The sequence below is a fragment of the Malus sylvestris genome, chromosome 17 (assembly GCF_916048215.2).
Source record: "Malus sylvestris chromosome 17, drMalSylv7.2, whole genome shotgun sequence".
Taxonomy (NCBI): Eukaryota; Viridiplantae; Streptophyta; class Magnoliopsida; order Rosales; family Rosaceae; genus Malus; species Malus sylvestris.
The window spans coordinates 30,898,903-30,922,765 of NC_062276.1; the positions used below are offsets into that span (position 1 = coordinate 30,898,903).

Genomic DNA, 23,863 nt, shown 5'->3' on the forward strand with positions numbered 1-23,863 from the left:
TTTGAAAAAGATTACCAAGTAAAAAAGTAATTGACCTATTATTACAAAATATTTACAACTTGTGCCACAATATTCAAATCAAATCAATAAATGTTATTACTCACCTTAATTATAATGAACAAATAATTATTGCATATACTATTACGCCTAACATACATACATACATACATACATACATACATATATATATATATATATATATATATATATAATTATTGCATATACTATTACCCCTAATATACATACATACATACATACATACATACATACATACATACATACATACATATATATATATATATAGACACACATATGTCAAAAGAATATAGTACTACTATAAGTTCAATATATATATAATTTACAAATATGTACTACTATATGTCTTACCTATATATGTAAATTTATGATTAGCAAATAATATATATTTTGTAGGTAAATTAATAATGAATCAACTAACATTTTTTATTTTTGTAGGTAACTTACTGTTCATATATTATTACATATATTTGACACATTTTATTATTATAAGATATGTACAAATAATAGGTAAATTAACTTCGAATCAAATAACCTTGCTTTATTTTGTAAGTAAATTAATTTTGAATCAAATAGCATTCTTTTGTTATGTAGGTATTTTATGAGCTTTAAATGCATCTAATCACAATCATTTAAATGTAGGCCCGTGCCATATCTTTGGCTAAATCACAATCACGCTAGGTGCAGTTTTATGAGCTTTAAATACATCTAATACAACAAGTACGACACATAAGCAACATGTACGACAATGCCGGAGTTGCCTGCTATTGCAACCTGTACGATAGTGTTAGAGTTGCTTTAAACATAAATGTAGTCATATCATAACCCCATCAATTCAACTAATACCATATACTTACTTGAACGTACCTAAACGTACCTGAACTTACTTGTGTGTCATGCGTTCACCTTTGCACTTCAGAGCGTTCACAATAATTTTGAGCAAGGAATATACGTATGGATATGCCATGATGAAAATCTAAAATAAAAACATTTCATAGTATTTCCAATTATATAATATAGTGTATTAACTATCAATCACCAAAACATAAAGTTAAAATGCACATTTTCACCAATATCCCTCACATTGCTCAATTCCTTAAACAAAGCTATTGTCTCGATTATATAACCTCATTTCTTATATAGCTACATCTAACGTCTCGTTAGACTGCCTACGTCACATTGCTCAATTCCTTAAACAAGGCTATTGTCTCGATTATATAACCTCATTTCTTATATAGCTGCATCTAACGTCTCATTAGACTGCCTACGTACCTTAAACAGGGATCAAGCTATTCGTAGTTCACATTAATCATTTATAGTGATACACATATGGATATATCACGATGAAATCTAAACTCAACCATCTCATAGTATTTTATAACATATATATATATATATCATGGCATAGATTTCTCAATTTTATTTAAAAGCATTTATAGAATTATCAATCATGAAAAATATGATAAGCAAGGAAAGATCCACTCTCCTGGAGTCTGCGCTACAACTTCCTAGCATAAACATCGAGGTGTCACAAACGATCGGCGCCTGTGACCAATTATCAAACCATATCTCAAAATTCTCGTTGATACAATACATAACTTACATCGCATATGAGTCTACATAATTTGGCCCGGAAGATCTATAGATCAGATCTTTGATCCATAACTTCCAAGGATCCACATTATGCTTCTAGAATACCAAACTAAAGTGCCAGAATGATCCAACAGTCAGATCTCCACCAATTGCCAAAACCAAGTGGCAGTTAACATTTTATTTTATGAACTTACAAATCCAATTCGAGAAGATCCGTACGTCAGATCCCAATCTGTTAGTTCCTATATTCCTCAAATATTATGAATAATAACCTATTATAGTTTGATGACGATCCAACGGTCGGTTCGTCGATTCATATAATGGCCTATTAACGTATCTTAGAGAATTTTGGTTCTAATGATAAATCTATGTCATTAAATTCTCAAAATTGAATGCAAGGCATCAAATATAGCCTAAAATAGCATTGGCGGTCCTCTGGCAACGCGTCGCCGTGGGTGGCAATTGGCCACCTCGGCTTGCTGGAAAAATCAACTATTTCTAAAAATTACCAAAATTTGCAGATTTGAAGATCTCAATGAGTAGAACAACTTTCATACATGTGACCAAGGCCAATTTGTCCTGGAAAGGCTCCAATTTCATCAAAACCCGTCGGAACCCTAGAATTTGGGTGTCCTCAATTCGACTCCATAGCAACTCCAACGCCTCCAAACTTGTTTGGGCTTTGTTCCTGGTCTCTAAAGGAGTATTTTGGTGGTGAATATCGAATGTATTTCATTCAAAAACGAGTGGATTGTCGCCAAAAGCTCCACGGTACCATTGCCGCCATACCTCGTGAAATAGCTTCATTTACTTCGAATTTTTGGGTGGTGAACTAAGGAGGGAATGTGTGATGATATTTACAGGTGGTGGGAGGTCGTAAAACACTGAAAATTGGATGGAAAACCCGTCGAAATTGCTAGCAGTGGTGCGAGTCATAACCGGGTCAAGGGGAACCCGTCGGGTTCCTCTCCTTCTCTCCTCCTTTCCTTTCTCTTCCTTCTCTCCTCTCCCATTGGTCCCTCACTTCTCTCTTCCTTCTGGTTGGCCCAACTCGTCTCTCTCTCCTGTTCCGATTGGGTAGCTCTGCCCAGTTCTTTTTCTCTTCTTTTCCTTCCTCTCCCCTTGACGCCTTCATCTCCCTTTTCCCCTAATTCTAACAACAATTAATAAAATAATAATACTTCTCAATATATACATATATAAATATATATATATATATATATATAAATAGTAACCAAAAATAAAAGTACTTCTCGAAAATGCTAATGGATTAATTCATACACTTCGCTATACGTTGATCAACGAAAGTCAATACCCCTGCCTCTAAGGGCATTTTCGTAAAATCATGCTTTTAAAATTAATAAAAATGTAAAATTTGGGACGGGTTGTCACATATTGGGTTTGTTATTATGTAGGTAAATTATTTTTCATGTATTTTACATATCTTGGGTAAATTTTTTTTTAAGCAATCTAACATTTTAAAATTTTAATAGTAGGTGCACTATTTGAATCAAATGTTTTTATTTTTTGTAGGTCAATTATTTTACATGAATTTTACATATATCAGGCATTTATATGTATGTATGTATGTATGTATGTATGTATGTATATATGTATGTATGTGTATGTGAAATAATTTATCTACATTAATATGTAAAATATAAATTTATTGACTTAATTAAGCATGTGTAATAACATATATTAGACATGTTTTATGTTATTATATATTAGGCAATGAATTTATAATGTTAGTGGTTTTTTTTTTTTTTTTTTTTTTGTAAAATCATTAATTCTTCCTTATAATCTGCATGACATTAATTATGTACATCAAACATCCAAATAGGGTTTATCAATAAAAAAATAATTCAAATAAGGGTATTTTAGGCATTCGGAAAATTTAAATGTGTGAAGTCAAACATAATTAATGAATTTGTTGATGTGGAATCTAGTCAATGGGTTTTATTCAAGTAAAAAATCTATATCAAATTTTATGTAGAGAAAATTAAGTTTTAAGGGCTAAAGTTATATTTTCAATTTTTTTTTTAACTGTGTCAAAAGCAAAAAACGGTTGTTATTCAAAACCAACATGTTAGTTTCTGTTGAATAGTACAGAAAGAGATAAAAACATGTTGGTCTATAATGAAGTTAAAAAATTGGGGTGCATGGGAGGCTGCGTTAGGGTGTTGACGAGGTGGTGTTGGTCTTTGAGAGTGTTTTGGAAAGAAAAGTGCTGAACTGAGAAAAGGTTTAAATTTTAAATTTTTCATGCAGTAAATAAAAATTAGGGTAAGATTAGATGAAAAGCGGTTATGTGATTGCATTTTTAATGAAAAAATTGACTTAATTAGTTAAAACTCGTGCATGAATATGTGAATTTTCTTTTCTTAGTTAATAAAAATAATGTGATATTACACGCTGGCCCATATACGATATGATGGTCCCTTCAAGGACATTCGACAAAATTGGAACGATATAAAGATATCATTTGAATTTTTCTTTCTTAGTTAATTTAATGTATCAATAAAAAAATTAAAAATAGCAAAATTAATGTATGATCCTCCATAAATCTCGAAACTGACTGCATCAGCCCTGTTTTCTTTAGAAAACTCAAAAACATGAACTTTGGATCGCCCCTGGTTTCTTTGATAGCTATATATGTTGTGGCTGTGGAACTCCAAGTTTACTTAGTACTGTTGGATTTTGGCATCTTAAGTGGTAATATGTTTAGTAATTGAACATCGATCTACCAAGCCTTAGGGACTTCGAGTTTGATTTAGTTTGTCACTCAAATTGGTGGTGTTCTTTCCTGTGTATATATACATGTGAAGAATTTCCGTGGAACAAAACTACCAAAATGTTCCTGGTGCGTGAAAATGAAACTCTTGAAGATAGGGTGGTCGAAATCTTGTCTAGGTTGCAACCTAAGTCTCTGATGGATTCAAATGCATACACAAGTCTTGGTGCACTCTCATCAATAGTCCAAGTATTGTGGCCAAACACCTCAACAATTCCGTGGACAACAAACTCTCATCCTCCACTTGTATTCTTCTCAACCGTTTTCAGGCTCACATTTTCCCGGAAGAGAGTTGGAAATATGAAATTTTATGGTCCATAATTAATCTTTCCATTTATAGTAATAATTGTTTGTGGTAGGAATTTCCGTCGGGGATGACTTCCTGGCCAACGAGTACACAGCTCCCCTGGGAGATTGGCGTCGGTTGAGGGCTGCTGTCGGGCTTCTGCTTTCCTGTCGGGCTTTGTTGGGCAAGTCTCGTCGGGCAAGACTCTTCGGGCAAGGCTGAAAGAGAAGGACAGCGTTAACTTTGAGAGGTGCCTTTGTGGGGCCTTAGGTGTAGGCCTTGAGGCTCACAATCAAGGTTAACATTTTAGTGCTCAGGCGTGCCACTGCCATCTTCAGCATGGTAGATGTCAAATGGATATCAAGTTTTAGTTGTGAATATGCATATGCCCGAGAAACCGTGTTAGATATAACAGGTGCCTTTGTGGGGCCTTAGGTGTAGGCCTTGAGGCTTCCTGTCAAACTAAACCAGTACTTGAGCATATTATATTTGGTCTTTATGGTTGTCGGAGTCTTATAACTATTATATTTCTGATTATCCGAGTCTGAGAGGTAGAGCGAACCCAAATAGGTGCCTTTGTGAGGCCTTAGGTGTAGGCCTTGAGGCTTCCCATTAGAGTTCGTTCTTATACTCAAACCATCTAGACCGCAGAATAGAATGAATCCAAATAAGTGCCTTTGTGGGGCCTTAGGTGTAGGCCTTGAGGCTTCCTATCAGAATCCATTCCATACTTAAGCGTTCTATGATAATCATGATAGAATAGAAATAAGACCAAGAGGTAGGTCGATTACTTGCGCCCCAAGTAACTTCGGACTTCTCGTTTATCAAGGATTGTCGTGGATGGGTTAAGTCCACATAAAGTTCTTTTTTATGCCTTGAGGCCAAGGACTTTTAAACTAATTAGATTTACATGCCTGAGGGCTTAGGACTTGGATCTGATTTAAACACTGAAGATATATTCAAATCGGATCCAAGTACTGAGAAAGCTTTGTCATCGTGATTTTGCTAGAAACAACTTGCATATAACTGGAAATATACAACATATTGCTAGACTTTAAAGAAAGAGAAGACAAAGACAGAGCAAAGCAGGTCGGGCAAGATTAAACCTTATCAATTAAGGCTGATCGTCTTGCAGGTCCCTATCTTTGTAGTTCTGTCAAAGGTCTGAAAGCTTAGAGGGGGAGAGGGGAAAGGAGAATACAAAAGGTGAATCGATACTATAACAAGTTCGAACAAGGTAGCAGAGCTATTACAGAGGTTTGGAGAAAAGATTATCTCGCGGGGGATGAAGGCTTGGGCTGACTACAGCTTCGTTTTGAAAGGCAAATCTAGCTTTTTGAGCAGAGTTTGTGCTTTTGTTTGTTTGATTGAGTGTCCTTATTCCTGTCTTCTCTTCCTCCTTTTATAGACGACTCGGTTTGGCTCCTGTAGCGACAGCTTTGCCCGAATGCGGTCTGAGGGTGATGACTCATCAGCCTTATTACATGTAATGCCACCATAAAGTACTTTATGGGCTGTGCAGTCTGATCAGTCTACACCACTTGGTCCTTGGGTAGGTAGGCAAGTGGCCCTTATGAATTGTATCAAGTCAGAAAAGGCCCTTTCCTGCTTTCCCAAGTTTCGGCCGAGCCTTGATCTTCTATTCCTCCAGGCCTCCTTTTGGGCCGACTCCATCTTTGGGCCAAAAATCAAGTTTCAATCCAAACAGTGCCCCCTTCAATTAATGTGAAGGTTGGAATCCCAGCCGTCGACATTGATTGAATACCTGCATGCATGCATATCCGTCCTTGGGAATTTGTGCTTCCGGTGCCCCTTGCTCTTCTCACGACCCTTGAACTGTCTTTTGGGCCCTATAAAATCTAGCTCGGGACTTCTCCTATCAAACTACCAAATCCCCTTTGGCTCTAGCCTTCAACTTCCATCCATCTTGAGCTTGTCTCCTCTTAGAAACTGAGAAATGGGTTCCTCAGGTTTTGAGTGGAGTTTCCTAAAACTCCCCTTTCGCGAGAAAATGAGGTTTCACCTGATGACTGCTATCTCCAACACCCTTGGTCAACCGCCCCTCTATCTCCAACACCCTTGGTCAGGCGGCTTCCTCTTGATGGTTTGTCTTCCCGCAAGCTGCGGCGATAAATCGGGCTTCACCATCACATATGGTGACAGCCCTGTCGGAGGATCCTCTACCAGGCCCATGTTGGCCGCACAACCCGATCACCCGATTGGGTTCCATCCATGAAGACATCGGGAAACCAGCTGAAGACACCACCATACTCAGAGAGAATCAAATGTAACACATAGGATTGGAACTCTGTAAATTTCATCAATTTGTCGACATGAAATAAATACTATTTTAGCAATTTCTGTCTTTCTGCCTTCTTTGAATGTTTGATGAACAAAAACACTGCACATGAGACTCCCGAAGCCTGTTTCACTCTGCCCCCTCTTCAATGTAACAATCCCTAACATCCCATAATGTAGGACAATATTTTTTTAAGAATCTAACATTAATGGGATGTTTCTGCCCATTTCCTTCGAGGTCCGCTAGGTAGTATCCTCCCTTATTCAAGACTCGACTAATAATGAAAGGACCTTCCCACGTCGGGCTCCACTTTCCAAAACCCCGAAGCTGAGCTCCTAACGGGAGGACTGTTTTCCATACTAAATCTCCTTCTTTGAAAGACTTTACCTTCACCTTCTTGTTATAAGCTCGGGCAACAGCTATCTTTCCTTCTTGAATCTGGTTCAAGGCTTCAATTCGGGCTGCATCCAGGTTTTCAATACCTTGACACATGGCTTCGATATATTCCGCACTATGTAACCCAAATTGGTTCTGAATTATTACGGAACTAACATTAATCTCCATGGGGAGCACTGCATCTTGCCCGAACATCAAGGCATAAGGAGTTGTGCCTGTTCCTGCTCTTTTAGAAGTCCTGTATGCCCACAACGTATTCCCCAGCATCTCGTGCCACTTTTCTGGACTATCCATCACCATTCTTTTAATAATGTTGACCAGGATCTTGTTACTAGCTTCAGCCTGCCCATTTGACTGAGGGTAGTACGGACTGGATTGGATCATCTTTATCTTGTACTTGCTTGCAAACTCCTTGACTTCTTTTGAAATAAAAGATGGCCCACGGTCCGTCACTATAGTCTCGGGCACCCCATATCTGTGCAGGATCTTGGTCTCGATAAAATTCTTGACTACGGCGGAAGTTATGGATTTTACTGCTGATGCTTCCACCCACTTGGTGAAGTAATCCGTTGCTACAATTATAAAAGTATGCCCTTTACTAGAAGCTGGATAAATTTGCCCGATGAAGTCCATCGCCCATCCTCGGAACGGCCAAGGCTTGACCACTGGATTCAAAGGCACTGAAGGCACGTGCTAGAGAGGTCCATGCCTCTGACATTCTTCACAACCGCGGGCATAAGATTTGCAGTCTTTTTCCATGTCGGGCCAGAAATAACCGTACCTTCTGAGTAGCCATCTCATCTTTGTCCCTACTTGATGTGCTCCACATATTCCCTCATGTACTTCGGCCATCACTCTCATGGATTCTTCCTGGCCTAAGCATTTTAACAGTAATCCATCTGGGGTTTTTCTCAGCAGGTTATTCGCCCATAAGACATATTTGGTTGCTTGCTGCCTATTCTTCTTACTTGTAGGTGAAGAAGGATCCTTCAAATGATGAATGATGGGTACCCTCCAATCTTCCATATTGGTTTCTAGAACCATTACATCCAAACTAAATCCCCTGTCTAAGATGGAAGAAAGGTTTCTTGTTTGGATCTCGACATCTATTCCATACTTTCTTTCCTGTATTGGCACTCCTGAGGCTAGTTGCGCCATTTCATTGGCTGCTAAGTTAGACCCCCTAGGAATATGATTGACTGATATCTCAGACTCCCAGAAACTCAACAATTGTGTTGCTGCCATATAGTACCCCGCCATAGTGATATGTCTGCACTTGAACTCGCCATTTAGCTGGTTTATTACCAACTCTGAATCACCAAAGACTTCTACTTTTGCTGCCCCCAAATCCAACAGGATTTCTAGACCAATAATCAATGCCTCATACTCTGCCCGATTATTAGTATTTTCTTGGTAATCGAGCAGGAATGAGTAATAATGATAAACCCCTTGAGGATTTATAATCACAATCCCAGCCCCTACAGCCTTCTGAGTGTGGGATCCATCGAAATACAGCTTCCAAGGAGTAATCCAGAGGCCCGTTACTCTTATTATCTCTTGCTGGATCCAATCTTCTTTGCCCGAAACATCACTTCTTGGTGGGATCCAAACGCTAGTAACCTCCAAACTTCCCGGGATATTGATTACCTCACTTTGAGGTTCCTGATGCTCGGTCAAGAAGTCAGCAATTGCCTGGCCTTTGACTGCCATTTGGGGTACATATTGAAAGCTGAATTCTGACAGTGCTAGAATCCACTTCCCAATCCTTCCTACTAGCATAGGTTTTGACAACATGTACTTTATCACATCTGTTTTGGCAATGATGTGCACGTGACAAGGTAACATATAATGCCTTAGCTTGCTGACAGTAAAATATAGAGCCAAACACAATCTCTCCACCGGAGAATATCTTGTTTCTACCTCGGTCAAAATTCTGCTGAGGTAGTATACGGCCTGCTCCTTTCCACCTTCATTATTTTGGGCTAGCAAACTCCCAATTGATTTTTCCGAAGCAGAAATATACAGCTTCAAGGGCTTTCCCCTTTGAGGTGGTACCAGCACTGGTGGAGAAGTTAGGTAGGCCTTGATGCTGTCAAATGCCTGCTGGTGGGTCGGCCCCCACTCGAAATTCTCTTTATCTTTCAATCTTAGTAGAGGAGTTAGCGGCTGGATTTTGCCCGCTAAATTGGCAATGAATCTCCTCAAGAAGTTGATCTTGCCTAGTAGCCTTTAAAGCTGCACTTTGTTGGTGGGTGGAGGTGACTCCAATATCGCCCGAGACTTGTTCTTGTCCACTTCCACACCTCTCTGATGCACCAAGAATCCCAAGAAGTTGCCCGCTCTTACTCCAAATGCGCACTTCTTTGGATTCATCTTCAATTTGTGGATCCGCATCCTTATCAATGCTTGCCTGAGATCTACTAGATGCTGCTCTTCTATTTTAGATTTCACCACGATGTCGTCGATATATACCTCCATGCTCTAGCCAATGAGATCATGAAAAATGGCATTCATTGCCCTTTGATATGTTGCGCCAGCATTCTTGAGCCCGAATGGCATGACCAGATACTCATATGCCCCCACATGACCAGGACACCTGAAAGCTGTTTTATGAATATCATCTGGAGCCATCTTTATCTGATTATATCCGACATTTCCATCCATAAAAGATAAAACTTTATGCTTTGCTACTGCATCTATGAATAAATCAGCCATGGGCATGGGGTACTCATCCTTTGGTGTAGCGCCATTAATATTTCTGTAATCGACACAACATCGTACTGCTTTTGTTACAGCTTTTAAAACGGGTACAATGTTGGCCAACCACTCCACATATTTGGCTGGTCTGATAAAACCAGCTTTCACTAGCCTCTCAATCTCTTCTTTGACCTTTTCTTCTATCTCCTTTGACATCCTCCATGGTGCTTGCTTGACCGGTTTATATCCTTCCTTGATGGGCATTCTATGTTCCACCAAGGTTGGATCTAACCCTGGCATCTCGGTATAATGCCAAGCAAAACAGTCTTTGAATTCTTGCAAAAGACAAATAATTTTTGCCCGATCATTAACCCCTAACAAACCACTGATCTGTATTGGTCTTGGATCCTCCTTCGTGCCTAGATCAATAACTTCCAAAGGATCCTGAACTTCGGGTGATGGCTTATCAGGTTCTGCACATAAAAATTCGACCAACTCTGGGCTCTCGGGCAAGTCGTCTGGCCCATCTAGATCATATATGCACTCGGCCATTTGAATGGCCCTATCCAGTTCTTCACTGCAAGATTCCTCTACATTTCCATGCTGGCTGGTTGAAGCTTCTTCCTGCCATTCTTGCTCTTCCTGCTCCCTTTCTTGTCTTCTTCCCTTCCCATATACCAACAGTCTTTTAATCAGGGATCTGACTGCCATGACCTGATCTTTCTTCTTTTGTTCAGTCATTGATGGTGTAGGGAATTTGGTATGAGACAGAGTCTATCCCACTCCTCCTTAGTAAGGAGCATTCCTTGTTCCAGAAGCTTTTGGGCCGTCACCTTGGTAGGGCGGCCGTTCTCGTCAGCTCCTGAACACTTCAAGATTCCTACATTGGGGTTGTAGAAACTTGTTTCCGCCACATTGGCTGTGGGGAGAAATAGCCGTGATTCGGCCTCTACTATCTCCCAAAAACCTGGTCCTTCAGTACCTGCCTCATGATATATAGCCACTTGTTGATGAAGAGTGGAAGGTATGGCTAAACTTTGGTGGATCCAATCTCTTCCGAGTAAGGCTCCGTAGGTGGAGGTGCAGTCCACCACAAAGAATGCCAGCATTATCTTTTTGGACCCTAAGTCCACCTCCAAAGGTAATATCCCATGCGTCTTAGTGATAGCACCTGAGAAGCTAGAAACCGTAAGGTCCGTGGGAATAAGATCTTCCGTACCTCTCCCCATCTTCCTTATCTGCTTGGCCGGTAACACGTTAACAGCTGCTCCTCCATCAATTAAAATTCTTTTGAATGGCACACCTTCCAAGTGAGCTGAAACATATATAGGCTTCAGATGGTTGGCCAACGAAATACTCGGGCGACTGAACACCATCTCGTCTGTGTAAATCCTCATAGGACCACCTTTGGATGCTTCTGAGGGCTCAGCCTTGCCCGAGTCTTCTTCTTCTGCTATCTCCACATTGACTTGTGCCATCATTGGCTCCGTTGTTAAGTAATCACCCTTCATAGTAGCAGGCTGATCAGGTCTGGCACCAAACGTGGCGGATAATACATACGCCATGTTGATGTGGAAATTACTGGGCTCGAGTACATCCTCCTTCTTGCTCCCAATTTGGTCCATGAATTCATCTAACCAGGCTATCGCATCGGTTGGAAGTAGTGGTTCTGGTATCCCTTCCTGTTGTGGTTGATCCATGGCCTCGTACAACGTTTGTTTTGGGACTTCACCAAAGGGATCCACCAATGGCAGAGAAAGTGGTCTTGCAACAGTCCCCATGTGAATAGGTTCCGGCTTCCACCTAGGAGTTGGTACCATGATCAGACCTTCTTGAGCTCTTCTCAAGATCCTATACTTCCTAGGATGTTGGCTCTGCGGCACATGATCCCCCACCCCTTCTGCTTTGCTATTGGCTTTCTCTACCTCCTGCTTACTTCGCCAACGGGGCTGGCTACTACCTCCAGATGTTGCTCTTTCCAACTTTTGATTTTTTGAAGCTTCGGAGGTAGTGGGGGTCTTCAAAGAGTTCATGTAGGCCTTGTGCTGCCTTTGAACCCTCCTGATCATAGAAGCTCCCATCGGTTTGGTAGGCTGTCCGTTCTTCCCGACTACATACCATTTTCGCCCGAGGTGGGCAGGATTCCCTTTTCTGCCGGGATTAGCTATCCCATCAATTCTCTTGATGATCTGCACCTTTCTGGACTTTGGTCTCCATTTTTTCTGCCTCGTCAGAAGCTTCATGGTTTCGAAACACTTCTGACAAAGCCTTGGGCTGGGAATCACCTCCTAAGCGTTGAAAAACACTTCGGGAAGTATCCTTCTTTGTTGCCTGCTTACTTCTTTCGCGGGCTTCTCTTCTTGTATCTTCTTCCTTCCTCCTGATTAACTCGTGATCAATGAGGACTCCAGCCGAGGGAACCTCGAGCTCACATTCACACTGGCATTTACTACACATAACCATCCCCTTGATTATGGCAGCCTTTGGATAGTCGAGCCGTTTGATTATTCCCTCTGTAGGTTTTTCGGCCAGTCTTTCTTCTTCTTCCCTTGTAATCTTCCCTTTTCCTTTCTCCGCCCATGTCATTTTGAGCATATTTATAGGGGCCTCTGAGAAGGGAAATGCAGGGTTGATTATGACCATCTCGTCTGGCTGGCTGTTTCTACGTCTTTTGCCTTTGGGAGGAACCACATCTATATCACCTCTAGAGCCTGTGGAGGCTTTCTCCAATCATTGCAGCATTTGAAATAACGTGGTCTGTAAGTCTTCTGGCATATCTGTTTCTTTATCTTCTGATTAGAAATCCCACCGGACGTGCCAAAACTATGTTCGTGGCAGGAATTTCCGTCGGGGATGACTTCCTGGCCAACGAGCACACAGCTCCCCTGGGAGATTGACGCCGGTTGAGGGCTGCTGTCGAGCTTCTGCTTTTCTGTCAGGCTTTGTCGGGCAAGTCTCGTCGGGCAAAACTCTTCGGGCAAGGCTGAAAGAGAAGGACAACGTTAACTTTGAGAGGTGCCTTTGTGGGGCCTTAGGTGTAGGCCTTGAGGCTCACAATCAAGGTTAACATTTTAGTGCTCAGGCGTGCCACTGCCATCTTCAACATGGCAGATGTCGAATGGATGTCAAGTTTTAGTTGTGAATATGCATATGCCCGAGAAACCGTGTTAGATATAACAGGTGCCTTTGTGGGGCCTTAGGTGTAGGCCTTGAGGCTTCCTGTCAAACTAAACCAGTACTTGAGCATATTATATTTGGTCTTTATGGTTGTCGGAGTCTTATAACTAATATATTTCTGATTATCCGAGTCTGAGAGGTAGAGCGAACCCAAATAGGTGCCTTTGTGAGGCCTTAGGTGTAGGCCTTGAGGCTTCCCATTAGAGTTCGTTCTTATACTCAAACCATCTAGACCGCAGAATAGAATGAATCCAAATAAGTGCCTTTGCGGGGCCTTAGGTGTAGGCCTTGAGGCTTCCTATCAGAATCCATTCCATACTTAAGCGTTCTATGATAATCATGATAGAATAGAAATAAGACCAAGAGGTAGGTCGATTACTTGCGCCCCAAGTAACTTCGGACTTCTCGTTTATCAAGGATTGTCGTGGATGGGTTAAGTCCACATAAAGTTCTTTTTTATGCCTTGAGGCCAAGGACTTTTAAACTAATTAGATTTACATGCCTGAGGGCTTAGGACTTGGATCTGATTTAAACACTAAAGATATATTCAAATCGGATCCAAGTACTGAGAAAGCTTTGTCATCGTGATTTTGCTAGAAACAACTTGCATATAACTGGAAATATACAACATATTGCTAGACTTTAAAGAAAGAGAAGACAAAGACAGAGCAAAGCAGGTCGGGCAAGATTAAACCTTATCAATTAAGGCTGATCGTCATGCAGGTCCCTATCTTTGTAGTTCTGTCAAAAGTCTGAAAGCTTAGAGGGGGAGAGGGGAAAGGAGAATACAAAAGGTGAATCGATACTACAACAAGTTCGAACAAGGTAGCAGAGCTATTACAGAGGTTGGGAGAAAAGATTATCCCGCGGGGGATGAAGGCTTGGGCTGACTACAGCTTCGTTTTGAAAGGCAAATCTGGCTTTTTGAGCAGAGTTTGTGCTTTTGTTTGTTTGATTGAGTGTCCTTATTCCTGTCTTCTCTTCCTCCTTTTATAGACGACTCGGTTTGGCTCCTGTAGCGACAGCTTTGCCCGAATGCGGTCTGAGGGTGATGACTCATCAGCCTTATTACATGTAATGCCACCATAAAGTACTTTATGGGCTGTGCAGTCTGATCAGTCTACACCACTTGGTCCTTGGGTAGGTAGGCAAGTGGCCCTTATGAATTGTATCAAGTCAGAAAAGACCCTTTCCTGCTTTCCCAAGTTTCGGCCGGGCCTTGATCTTCTATTCCTCCAGGCCTCCTTTTGGGCCGACTCCATCTTTGGGCCAAAAATCAAGTTTCAATCCAAACAATAATCACAACCTTTATTATGATTGAGAACCTAAACATTCCGTTTCCAATGGAAGACCATCATCCTGTACTGATTCACGGTTATTGCAATGGGATTGTATGTGTAATAACAGGGAAAAATGCTGTTTTATGCAATCCTGCAATTGGGGTATTCAGGAAACTTCCCGATTCATGCCTTCTTCTACCCCTTCGCAAGCGAAAATTCGAATTGGAAACGACTTTTCAAGCATTGGGATTTGGCTATGATTTCAAAGCTAAAGAATACAAGATTATAGAAAATTGTGAGTATTCAGATGATGAGCAAACATATTACCATCGTATTGCTCTTCCTCACACGGCTGAAGTATACACCACGGCTTCTAACTCCTAGAAAGAGATCAAGATTGATGTATCAAGTAAAACTTATTCCTGGTCTTGTTCAGTGTACATGAATGGATTTTTTTATTGGTATGCAACGGATGGCGAGGAATACATAGTGATGTAGGACAAGCTAAGGGTTCTCAGGGAGACAGGGGATGATAACCTGGGACTCACTCAACCAAGGGCAACGGAGCTCGCTCACGTCGCTAATTGTGGATTTGCTCACACGACCAAGCCAAAAGCTTGATTGGGGAAGGAGAAATCACTCACTTCAATTGCACAAAGCAAAATATATTTTAATTCATTCAAGTCTCCCTAAACATACATATGGAGTCCTTTAAATAGAGAGATTACAATACATTGGTAGGATAAATACTTATTACTAACGATTATAGTTACTAGAAACCTAATAAAACATAGCTTTGAAAGATGAAAAGGCACAAACAATCAAATTTAATATAAAAACTATATTTAATGTCATCCATTGCATCATACTCCTCTTCTCGAAAAAAAACTCGTCCTCGAGTTTCAGTTGACTTTTGGTTTTCCCTTGATCTTTTGGAAGGCCTTTCACACTTTTCCATAATAGGTACAATAGCACAAGAAATTTACGAGTGTTCGAAGTCTTGATCCATATTCTTTCTTCAAATGGATAAGCTCGAAATGGCACATGACTCCAATGGTGAGCAATGTTTCTCTTCTTCAAAGACTTTCTTCTAACCAAATCATCATGATAAAGAAATTTATCCCACATATAATCATGAATATCAGAGTAAGGAGTTTTTGCCCAATGTAGAAGTTATGCATTAATTAAGTCTGAATTTACCACCTCGCTCATAAACTGTGAAGTTTCCTTCACATCCACAATCTTTACTTGCTGCTCTACATTCAAGAGGCTACCTTCAAGAATCTCATTGATCACGTGAACAACAATATCATCTTCTAAGCAATTATACAAACCTGAGGAGTTTAACTTGCTTACCTCACTACCATCCTCATCAACTTCATTCACAAAACGATTATTGACTTCGTCTTCATCAATGTACTCATCATAAATTGGTGATAAATTCCAGTCGACAAAACTGATTTCTTCGACAATGTGCTCTTCAAACAAATTGTAAATCACAGCCATAGTCTTCAACTGCAACAGAAAACCTGCTTTGATGCCACTTGGCGCAGGAGAAGCCAAGGTTGACTCTCCAGGTGAGAAAGAACTCGCCCACGAGTTCACTGATTGAAAATCAATCCATAACCCAAAGTGTTGTAACCAACTTTTCTTTGCATGCCTAGTTTTCTTTTTCAAGCTAGCAAACAACTTCTTTGCATAATATAACAAAATGGCGGTTATTTCTAGAACCGTAATAGTTTATAAATATTTCTTGAGGATGTATCAACTTCCAAATATTGCAATAACTCTTTTCGCCCTCCCATTTTTTTGGTTACATTAGTGTCCATGAAGTCATACCAAACCGGATCATGAAACTCAAATGTAGGAGTAACTTCCACAAGTTTAGGTTGCTCATGTGTGGCAATGTTGTGTGGCGAGCATCCATTTTTGAATTCTTACACCACATCTATATTACTAGAAACCATTAGTATGTTGCTGCTTGTTTGATCAACACAAGACTCCACATCTAAAGCACAAGTAGAGGCCAAAATATCCCTTCTAGAATCTGATTTGCAAACCCCTTCTTGACATAGACTTGTTGAGTTCTTTAGTGATACAAATTCAATTGTTTTGTCCTAAAAAGTGTCGAGGTTGACATTCTTCAAGTTCACTTCTTCATTGTCAACATATTCATCAAAAATAGGTTGTACAGTCCAATCAAAAGCACTAACCATTTGATCAAACTTGGGTTCTTTATCACGATCAAATTTCATTTCACCATATTGAGTTTCTTCTTCAAGTGAAATGCCCAGTTTATCTTCCTTACACCTAATTTCAAAATAAGAAGGCAAAGAAAATTGACTTACGTCTAGGTTTGAAACCTTGTTGACTTCAATTGGTGCTTCAACCTTAAACGCTAATCCTTCAGCGTCATTTGGTTTGTAATCTTCCTCATAATCTCTCGCAACCTTAAGCCAGTTCTGAAATCTTGGCATCCCAAGCTTCCATAATTGATTTTTATTCCCTTGAGACGAATGGTGTCGTGGATTGTAAAACCACCTCAATTTTGCCTCATGATCAGAATTACTGCGTCTTGACCCACCAAGCTTCATACGAGCTTCTTGGCGTTCAATTCGCTTACTAAGTTGCTCAACTTGTCTTCGAAGTACTTGAAGTTCTTTGTCTCTTTCATCCCTAGATTCCACGATGCTCATATGGTGCTCATGTTTTCCTCTACCTATTTGTCCCACCATTTTACATAAACGGTGCGGAAACGACCCAAAGAAAGTAGCAAAGCTCTGATACCAAATGATGGGGGAATGTTAAAGGGCAGAGAATCAACTAGACGAACACTAGCACAACTAGAGAAGGAGACTAAGATAAAAAGCCAAGCTCTGTTCATAAATTCATTCAAATACATCCCCCTCAATCTCCAGAATTCTAGCATTTAAAAAGGCCTAGCCAACTGCTTAATTAAAGGCTAACACAACTTCCTAGTAAAACACAACTTACAAAAATACAAATTACTAAAATATAAATTAGCACTTAATTATGAGAGCTAAATGAATTTCTCTTTTCTCTTTCATGCACTGCATCACATACTTTAATTTGATTTAGGTGATGAGATATTTTATAAAATACAGTTCCCTTCTAGGAAAGAATCCGGGTTTAGTTTTGGTTATATTTGTCTTCGTAATGAGTCTCTTGCTTCTTTTTGCTCTCATTTCGATCAAAGTGAGGATTCTCAATTATGTGAAATATGGGTAATGGACGACTATGACGGAGTTAAGAGTTTATGGACAAAAACTCCTAATCGTTTGACCCTTACAAGGCATTAAGCAGCCATTAACATTTTGAAAAAGTGACGAGCTTCTTATGCTTGCCTCTGATGGAAGAGTCACCTCTTATAATTGTAGTACCTGAAATCTTAAGTATCTTCATATTCCTCCTACTATCAATGAGGTCATAGATTTCGAAGTTCTTACTTTTGTGGAAAGTATTGTTCTAATCAAGTAAGTTGAGGACAACGTTCCATTGTCTCCTATTTAATTTGAATGCTTGATATAAAGCTTGAGTTCGAATCTTTGCTTTGTGGCCTTTGTACTTTTGTTTTGTTTATCATGGGCTGCATTTTGTTTATGTGTCTTCTAAATTTTGTAATGTTATTTTATTTGAAACTGTATGATAACTATTTTCTTTAGAGTTATAACTATTAACGTGAACAACAATGGATGACTGAACTAATGATATTAGAAAAGGCAGAGAACGGAAGAGAAAGAGAGAGATGTGTATTAGAAGTTTTAGAAATATTACAAAATGATCACACAGAAACTGAACACACTACCACTTCTTATATAGCCACAAAGGCTAATTACAACGTTACCCTTCTACCTTAACTACCATTGGATCAACTAGATAATGCCATGTGGCATTCTGTTATATTGGTTATTACTCCCCCCCTCAAACTGAACAACCAAGTGAAGTTTGAATTAACCAGCCGAAAACTGAGCAAAAACAGCAAGTGCAAGCTTGCAGCAGTGCTTGACAAATACAGGACTATGCAATCCTTTTGTGAACACATCGGCCACCTGATCTGCAGTAGGTATATACTGGACAATCAAATCACCTCGTTGAACTTTTTCTCGAACAAAGTGATAATCGGTATCAAGATGTTTGATCTTAGAGTGAAACACAGGATTTGAGTTAAGCCATATTGTGCAGCTAAGGCAAGAATAAGTCGTACAGTGGTGTGTCGTACCACTGGACTGAAGGTTTCTGAGTAATCCAGCCCTTATTCTTGAGTGTAACCCTGAGTAACTAACCGAGCTTTATACCTTGATATTGACCCATCTGGATTTTTCTTGATTTTATAGACCCATTTACTGCCTACAATGGTTCTGTTAGATGGCGAAGGAACTAGAATGCAAGAACCTTGAGCCTTTAAAGCATCATACTCTTCTTGCATAGCTTTTTGCCACTCAGATTTACAAGATGCTATCCTAAAATTCTTAGGTTCCTCTATTTCTGATATATCTGCTAGGAACGAAAAACCAGCAAAGGATGCACCTGCAGTTGGACCAAAAATAGAATGATCAGAACCTAAGTCCAGAATTTGTAATGAACTTAACTCAGGTATCTCTGTAAGATAAGCTGCATAATTCTTTATGGAGATAGCTCCTATTTGTAATCTGGTTTAAATCCCATGATGTGGTGGTTGTTGGACAGGTAAGACAGGGGAACCAATATGAGATGAGCTGTCAGAAAGAGGAAATATTACCTGTAGTTGAGTAGGATCGAGGACAGGAAGCAAAGAAGGTTGATGTGGTGTATCACTAGCTGAAGAGTTAGAAGTACCAAGTGTTGATGCTGATGAAGATGCATGGCTTTGATGTTGTGGAGAAGTACTAACAGATCCTGATGTCCCAACATGATGAAGAACTGGTGACTGACCATGCTCAGATTGATTCCTTATAGTACTTAGGGGAATAGGAAATGGCAGAATCACAGAATTAGTGTTATCAGTGGACTTAACAAAAATATCATCACTGTGAGTTGACCTTAACTTTGAAGGAAAAATGGATTCTTCAAAAATTACATGCCTTGATATAATACACTTCTTGGACTGTTGATCATAACAGATAATGCCGTTATACCCCATTGCATAGACTAAGAAAATACACATCTTGGATTTAAACTGCAATTTATGACTGTTGTAAGGTTTTAACCAAGGAAACACAAAAGATCCAAATATTCTCAAAGACTGCAACTCAGGCAACTTGTTGTATAACAGCAGATAAGGAGAACTAAAAGACAAAGTCTTACAAGGCATTTTATTAATCAGAAATACTGCATGTGCACAAGCAAAGTACCAAAACTCACTACTTAAACCAGAAGCACTTAGTAAAGTGAGAGTAGTGTCCACCACATGCCTATGTTTCCTCTCAGAAATCCCATTCTGTTGAGGAGTGTAAAGACAGGAAATGAACTGCATAATACCTTTTTCAGCCAAGAAAGATGTAAACCTCTTGCTAGTATATTCACTTCCACCATCTGTTTGCAACCCTTTAATTGTCATTCCAAACTGGATGCGAATGAAAGTATAAAACTTGACAAAAATTGCATAAACATCAGATTTGTTGCACATGGGAAATATCCTAGTAAATCTTGTATATTCATCAACAAACAGTACATAGTATCTAAAACCTTCCACAGATTTTACAGGAGTTGGACCCCAAACATCAGTATGAACTTTCTCAAAAGGAACCACACATTTGTTATTCCTAACCGGAAAAGGTACTCTAGACATTTTTCCCTGAATACAAGAAATACAAGTAGTACATGTATTATCTAACTTGTGTACAACTTTAGACTGTCTTAACATTGCTGCCAATGTATCATGTGCTGGATGTCCTAATCTTTGATGCCTAATATCTGATTTCACCATTTTCCCTAAGTAAGCCACTGGATCTCTTATAACAGATTCTAGCCTTCCAGAAAGTTTAACCACCGGAATCTGAAACAACTCTTCTGGTTTACTCCTTCTGTGATACACCACCTCCCTTGTCTTCTTGTCCTGCACAAAAAAAATCACACTCATCACATATAAACCAACTATTATTATCTACACTTAATTGTTTTACTGAAAGAAGATTTCTGGTAATATTTGGAACATGCAGAACTTTATTGAGAACAAGAGAACGATCAGCAGTATGAATGGTAGTGGGGCCAATATGTGTAATTGGTAGACTTGAACCATTACCAATGGTTATATTATCAGAACCTTGATAAGAAGCCACTTGATTCAATGCATTTATATCTGCAGTCATGTGGTGTGAAGCACCCGAGTCCACAATCCACGAATCCGGAGGAAGGACCTGAGATGTTTACTATGCAGTCATAACAGATAGGGAAAATGGAGGTGGCTGACCTTGATATGTGTAATTGGCTCTATGAAAACTTTGCCACATATCTGACATTCCATAATAAAACCAGCTGTTGTATTGCCCGTATTTCTGTGAAAACAGTTCACTGCAGTATGACCTCATTTATTGCAGATTTGACACTCAATGACAACATTTGGTCTAGCTTCTGTATTGCCTGACCACGATCCAGTAACATTCTGAGCTTGTCTTGACCCGGAAGAGTAATGACCATTTCCACTGTGAAACCCTCGGCCTCTGAAATTGTTACCAATTATTCCTGTATTGACCACCATTGCCATTGCAAGACTTATAACCCCCATTGTAGTTCTGAGTTCTGAACCCTTGCTGTTGACCAGAATTAGATTGAGCTACAAGACCATATCCATATGATTGATCATGATGCCCTGGAGGAAATGTATTAGAACCAAACATCTGAGGCTCCATACCATGGTGATAAGCATTATTGCATACACTATGTGGTTGCTGAATAATCGTGCCACCTATAGTAGCAGGTATATAAGCATGATGTTGAGAATTGGACGAAGATACACCACTCGAAGATCCACTGCCATACATGACAGATCCCAAATTAGTAGTCTGACCAGAGTGAGAACCCTGAACATAAAGAGCAGCCATGTTCTGAGATAGCAGATTCATTTCCCCTTCAATTTCCTTTTCAATTCCAAGTAATTGTGCACGAAATTCCCGTAAGGTAATAGAAGATTCTCGTGCCAAGATAATAGTGCGAATAGCACCATACTCCTTTGGTGAACTTGCCAACCCAGCAATGATAATATCATTGTCAGAAACTGTCTCTCCTGCAGCCATTAACTGATCTCTAATATTCTTCAAACGCAACAAGTATTTATCAATGCTATCTGCCCCCTTCTGAATTGTATGCAACTCAGTTTTCAAATGGTTAACCCTAGACTTCGAAACAGAAGCATAACGTTCAACAAGATTCGACCATGCTTCAAAGGCAGTCCTACACCCCAAGACATATTCCATTGCCTCATCTGTTAGTGTAGCAAGTAGCAGACTAATAAGAGCCATATCAGTAGACTCCCAATCAAGAAACTCTGTGGTAATGTTCTGTGTAATACCAGCCTCTGAACTGACTGCATGCTTTGATGGGCAACCAATCGTACCATCAAAATGACCAAATAATTTGTACCCTTTAAGAACCGACTGAAACTGAAATGCCCATTTGGCAAAATTATCATCTCTAAGTTTTATAGTCAACATACCCAACAAATTCTCAATCTTGAATGAAGAAGACGCCATTGAAAAAGATTCAATCAATCAGAACTCTGAGTAAAAATTTACCAAACAAGGAGACTGACACTCCACGAATACAAGAGACGTCCAAGATTCACAGAACAACACTCAAATAAGGAGAATGACACTCCAAAGCACACCACAGATCGCACACTTCAACTAGAGATACTAAATCAGGAGATTGACACTCCAAAACACAACACAGGAGACTGAAACTCCAAGATTCATAGAAAGAATGACACTGTCTTCATTAAATTGATAAGTCCTAGAGAATGATACTCCAAGAACCAATACAGAAAGAATGATAATTGCAGAAATCAACACATCACGATTCTACCAAAAAACCCAAATATTTGCTTCAATTAAATTGCAACAAATTGAACCAAAACACCAAACACCATAGCTCCAAGAAAGAAACAAAAGCACCTGATTCGCTCCAGCTTTCCAAGAACGGCTCTCCAGATCACCAAACGCCCAATCGTCAAGCACCCATTCTCCGAACACCCAATCTTCAAGAGAGCACCCAAACCAGCAGAAGTCTTTACCAGAATCGAGAATGGCGACGAGCCAATTCCGGCGATAATACCATATTAACGTGAACAACAATGGATGACTGAACTAATGATATTAGAAAAGGCAGAGAACGGAAGAGAAAGAGAGAGATGTATATTAGAAGTTTTAGAAATATTACAAAATGATCACACAGAAACCGAACACACTACCACTTCTTATATAGCCACAAAGGCTAATTACAACATTACCCTTCTACCTTAACTACCATTGGATCAACTAGATAATGCCATGTGGCATTTTGTTATATTGGTTATTAATAACAATTCCCATATGTTTTCCTTTTGTCCTTCAGAGTGATCCCTTCTTAAAAACTTAAATAAATTTTACTCATTTAACGTAAAGTTAACCTTCTTGCATAGGAGGGCAAATATTTACGGTGGATAAACTCCCAACTTCTATTGCTTTTTATTATAAAAAATAAAGTGAGAAGTTATATTAATTTTAGGACCATTTAGCTAAAAATCATCCTTGTGAATTCCAAAATGTTGATATTTTTATGTTTGTTGCAAGTTATTTGTATGATTGTTGCAAGTTAACAGATTTCTTGGTTGGATTCTAACACTTCGTTTGGCTGGCATTAATTTGGGATTCTGTTTTTAAATTGTATAATTAATTAATGATTTTCCAACGGATCCTAGGGGCCCCATATTTTTATTGTTTTTCTTATACCGGAAGGGGGATTTAGAACCCTAGGCATCATATTAGGTCTCAGTTTTTTGGAATGCAGATATGTTGTGGGACTGGGGAAGAATCGAAAGCTGAACCTCGGGTGGATAGTTTCATCCTTTTAATTATTTGAGCTTCTAGCCCCTTGCGAACTTTCGGAAAAGATGGTGCTGTTAGTAACTGATAAGGATTTTACCACACATACAAAAGGGTTAAAAACACTTATAATACTTGCAAGAATGACAAGAATATTGTAGTATAAAAGGTTCCTACAAGGTCGTTTTCCACAAGGATTATTAAATAATTAGAAACAAACCAAATTCCAATCAATTATTGTAAAGCAAGATTTGAGATGATTCATTTTAGGAAAATTTTATTTAAACC

General features: G+C 39.4%; 1 protein-coding gene and 1 pseudogene across 1 annotated transcript; one reads left to right on the plus strand and one right to left on the minus strand.

The window, feature by feature from the left end:
- The first annotated feature begins 4,303 nt into the window (after positions 1-4,303).
- Positions 4,304-17,878, plus strand: LOC126611964 (putative F-box/kelch-repeat protein At1g12870; annotated as a pseudogene).
- Positions 17,879-21,226: 3,348 nt separating this feature from the next.
- On the minus strand, positions 21,227-22,246 carry LOC126611965 (uncharacterized). Its single transcript, XM_050280266.1, has one exon. The coding sequence runs from the start codon at positions 22,244-22,246 to the stop codon at positions 21,227-21,229; it is 1,020 nt and encodes a 339-aa protein (XP_050136223.1).
- Between the last annotated feature and the right edge of the window lie 1,617 nt (positions 22,247-23,863).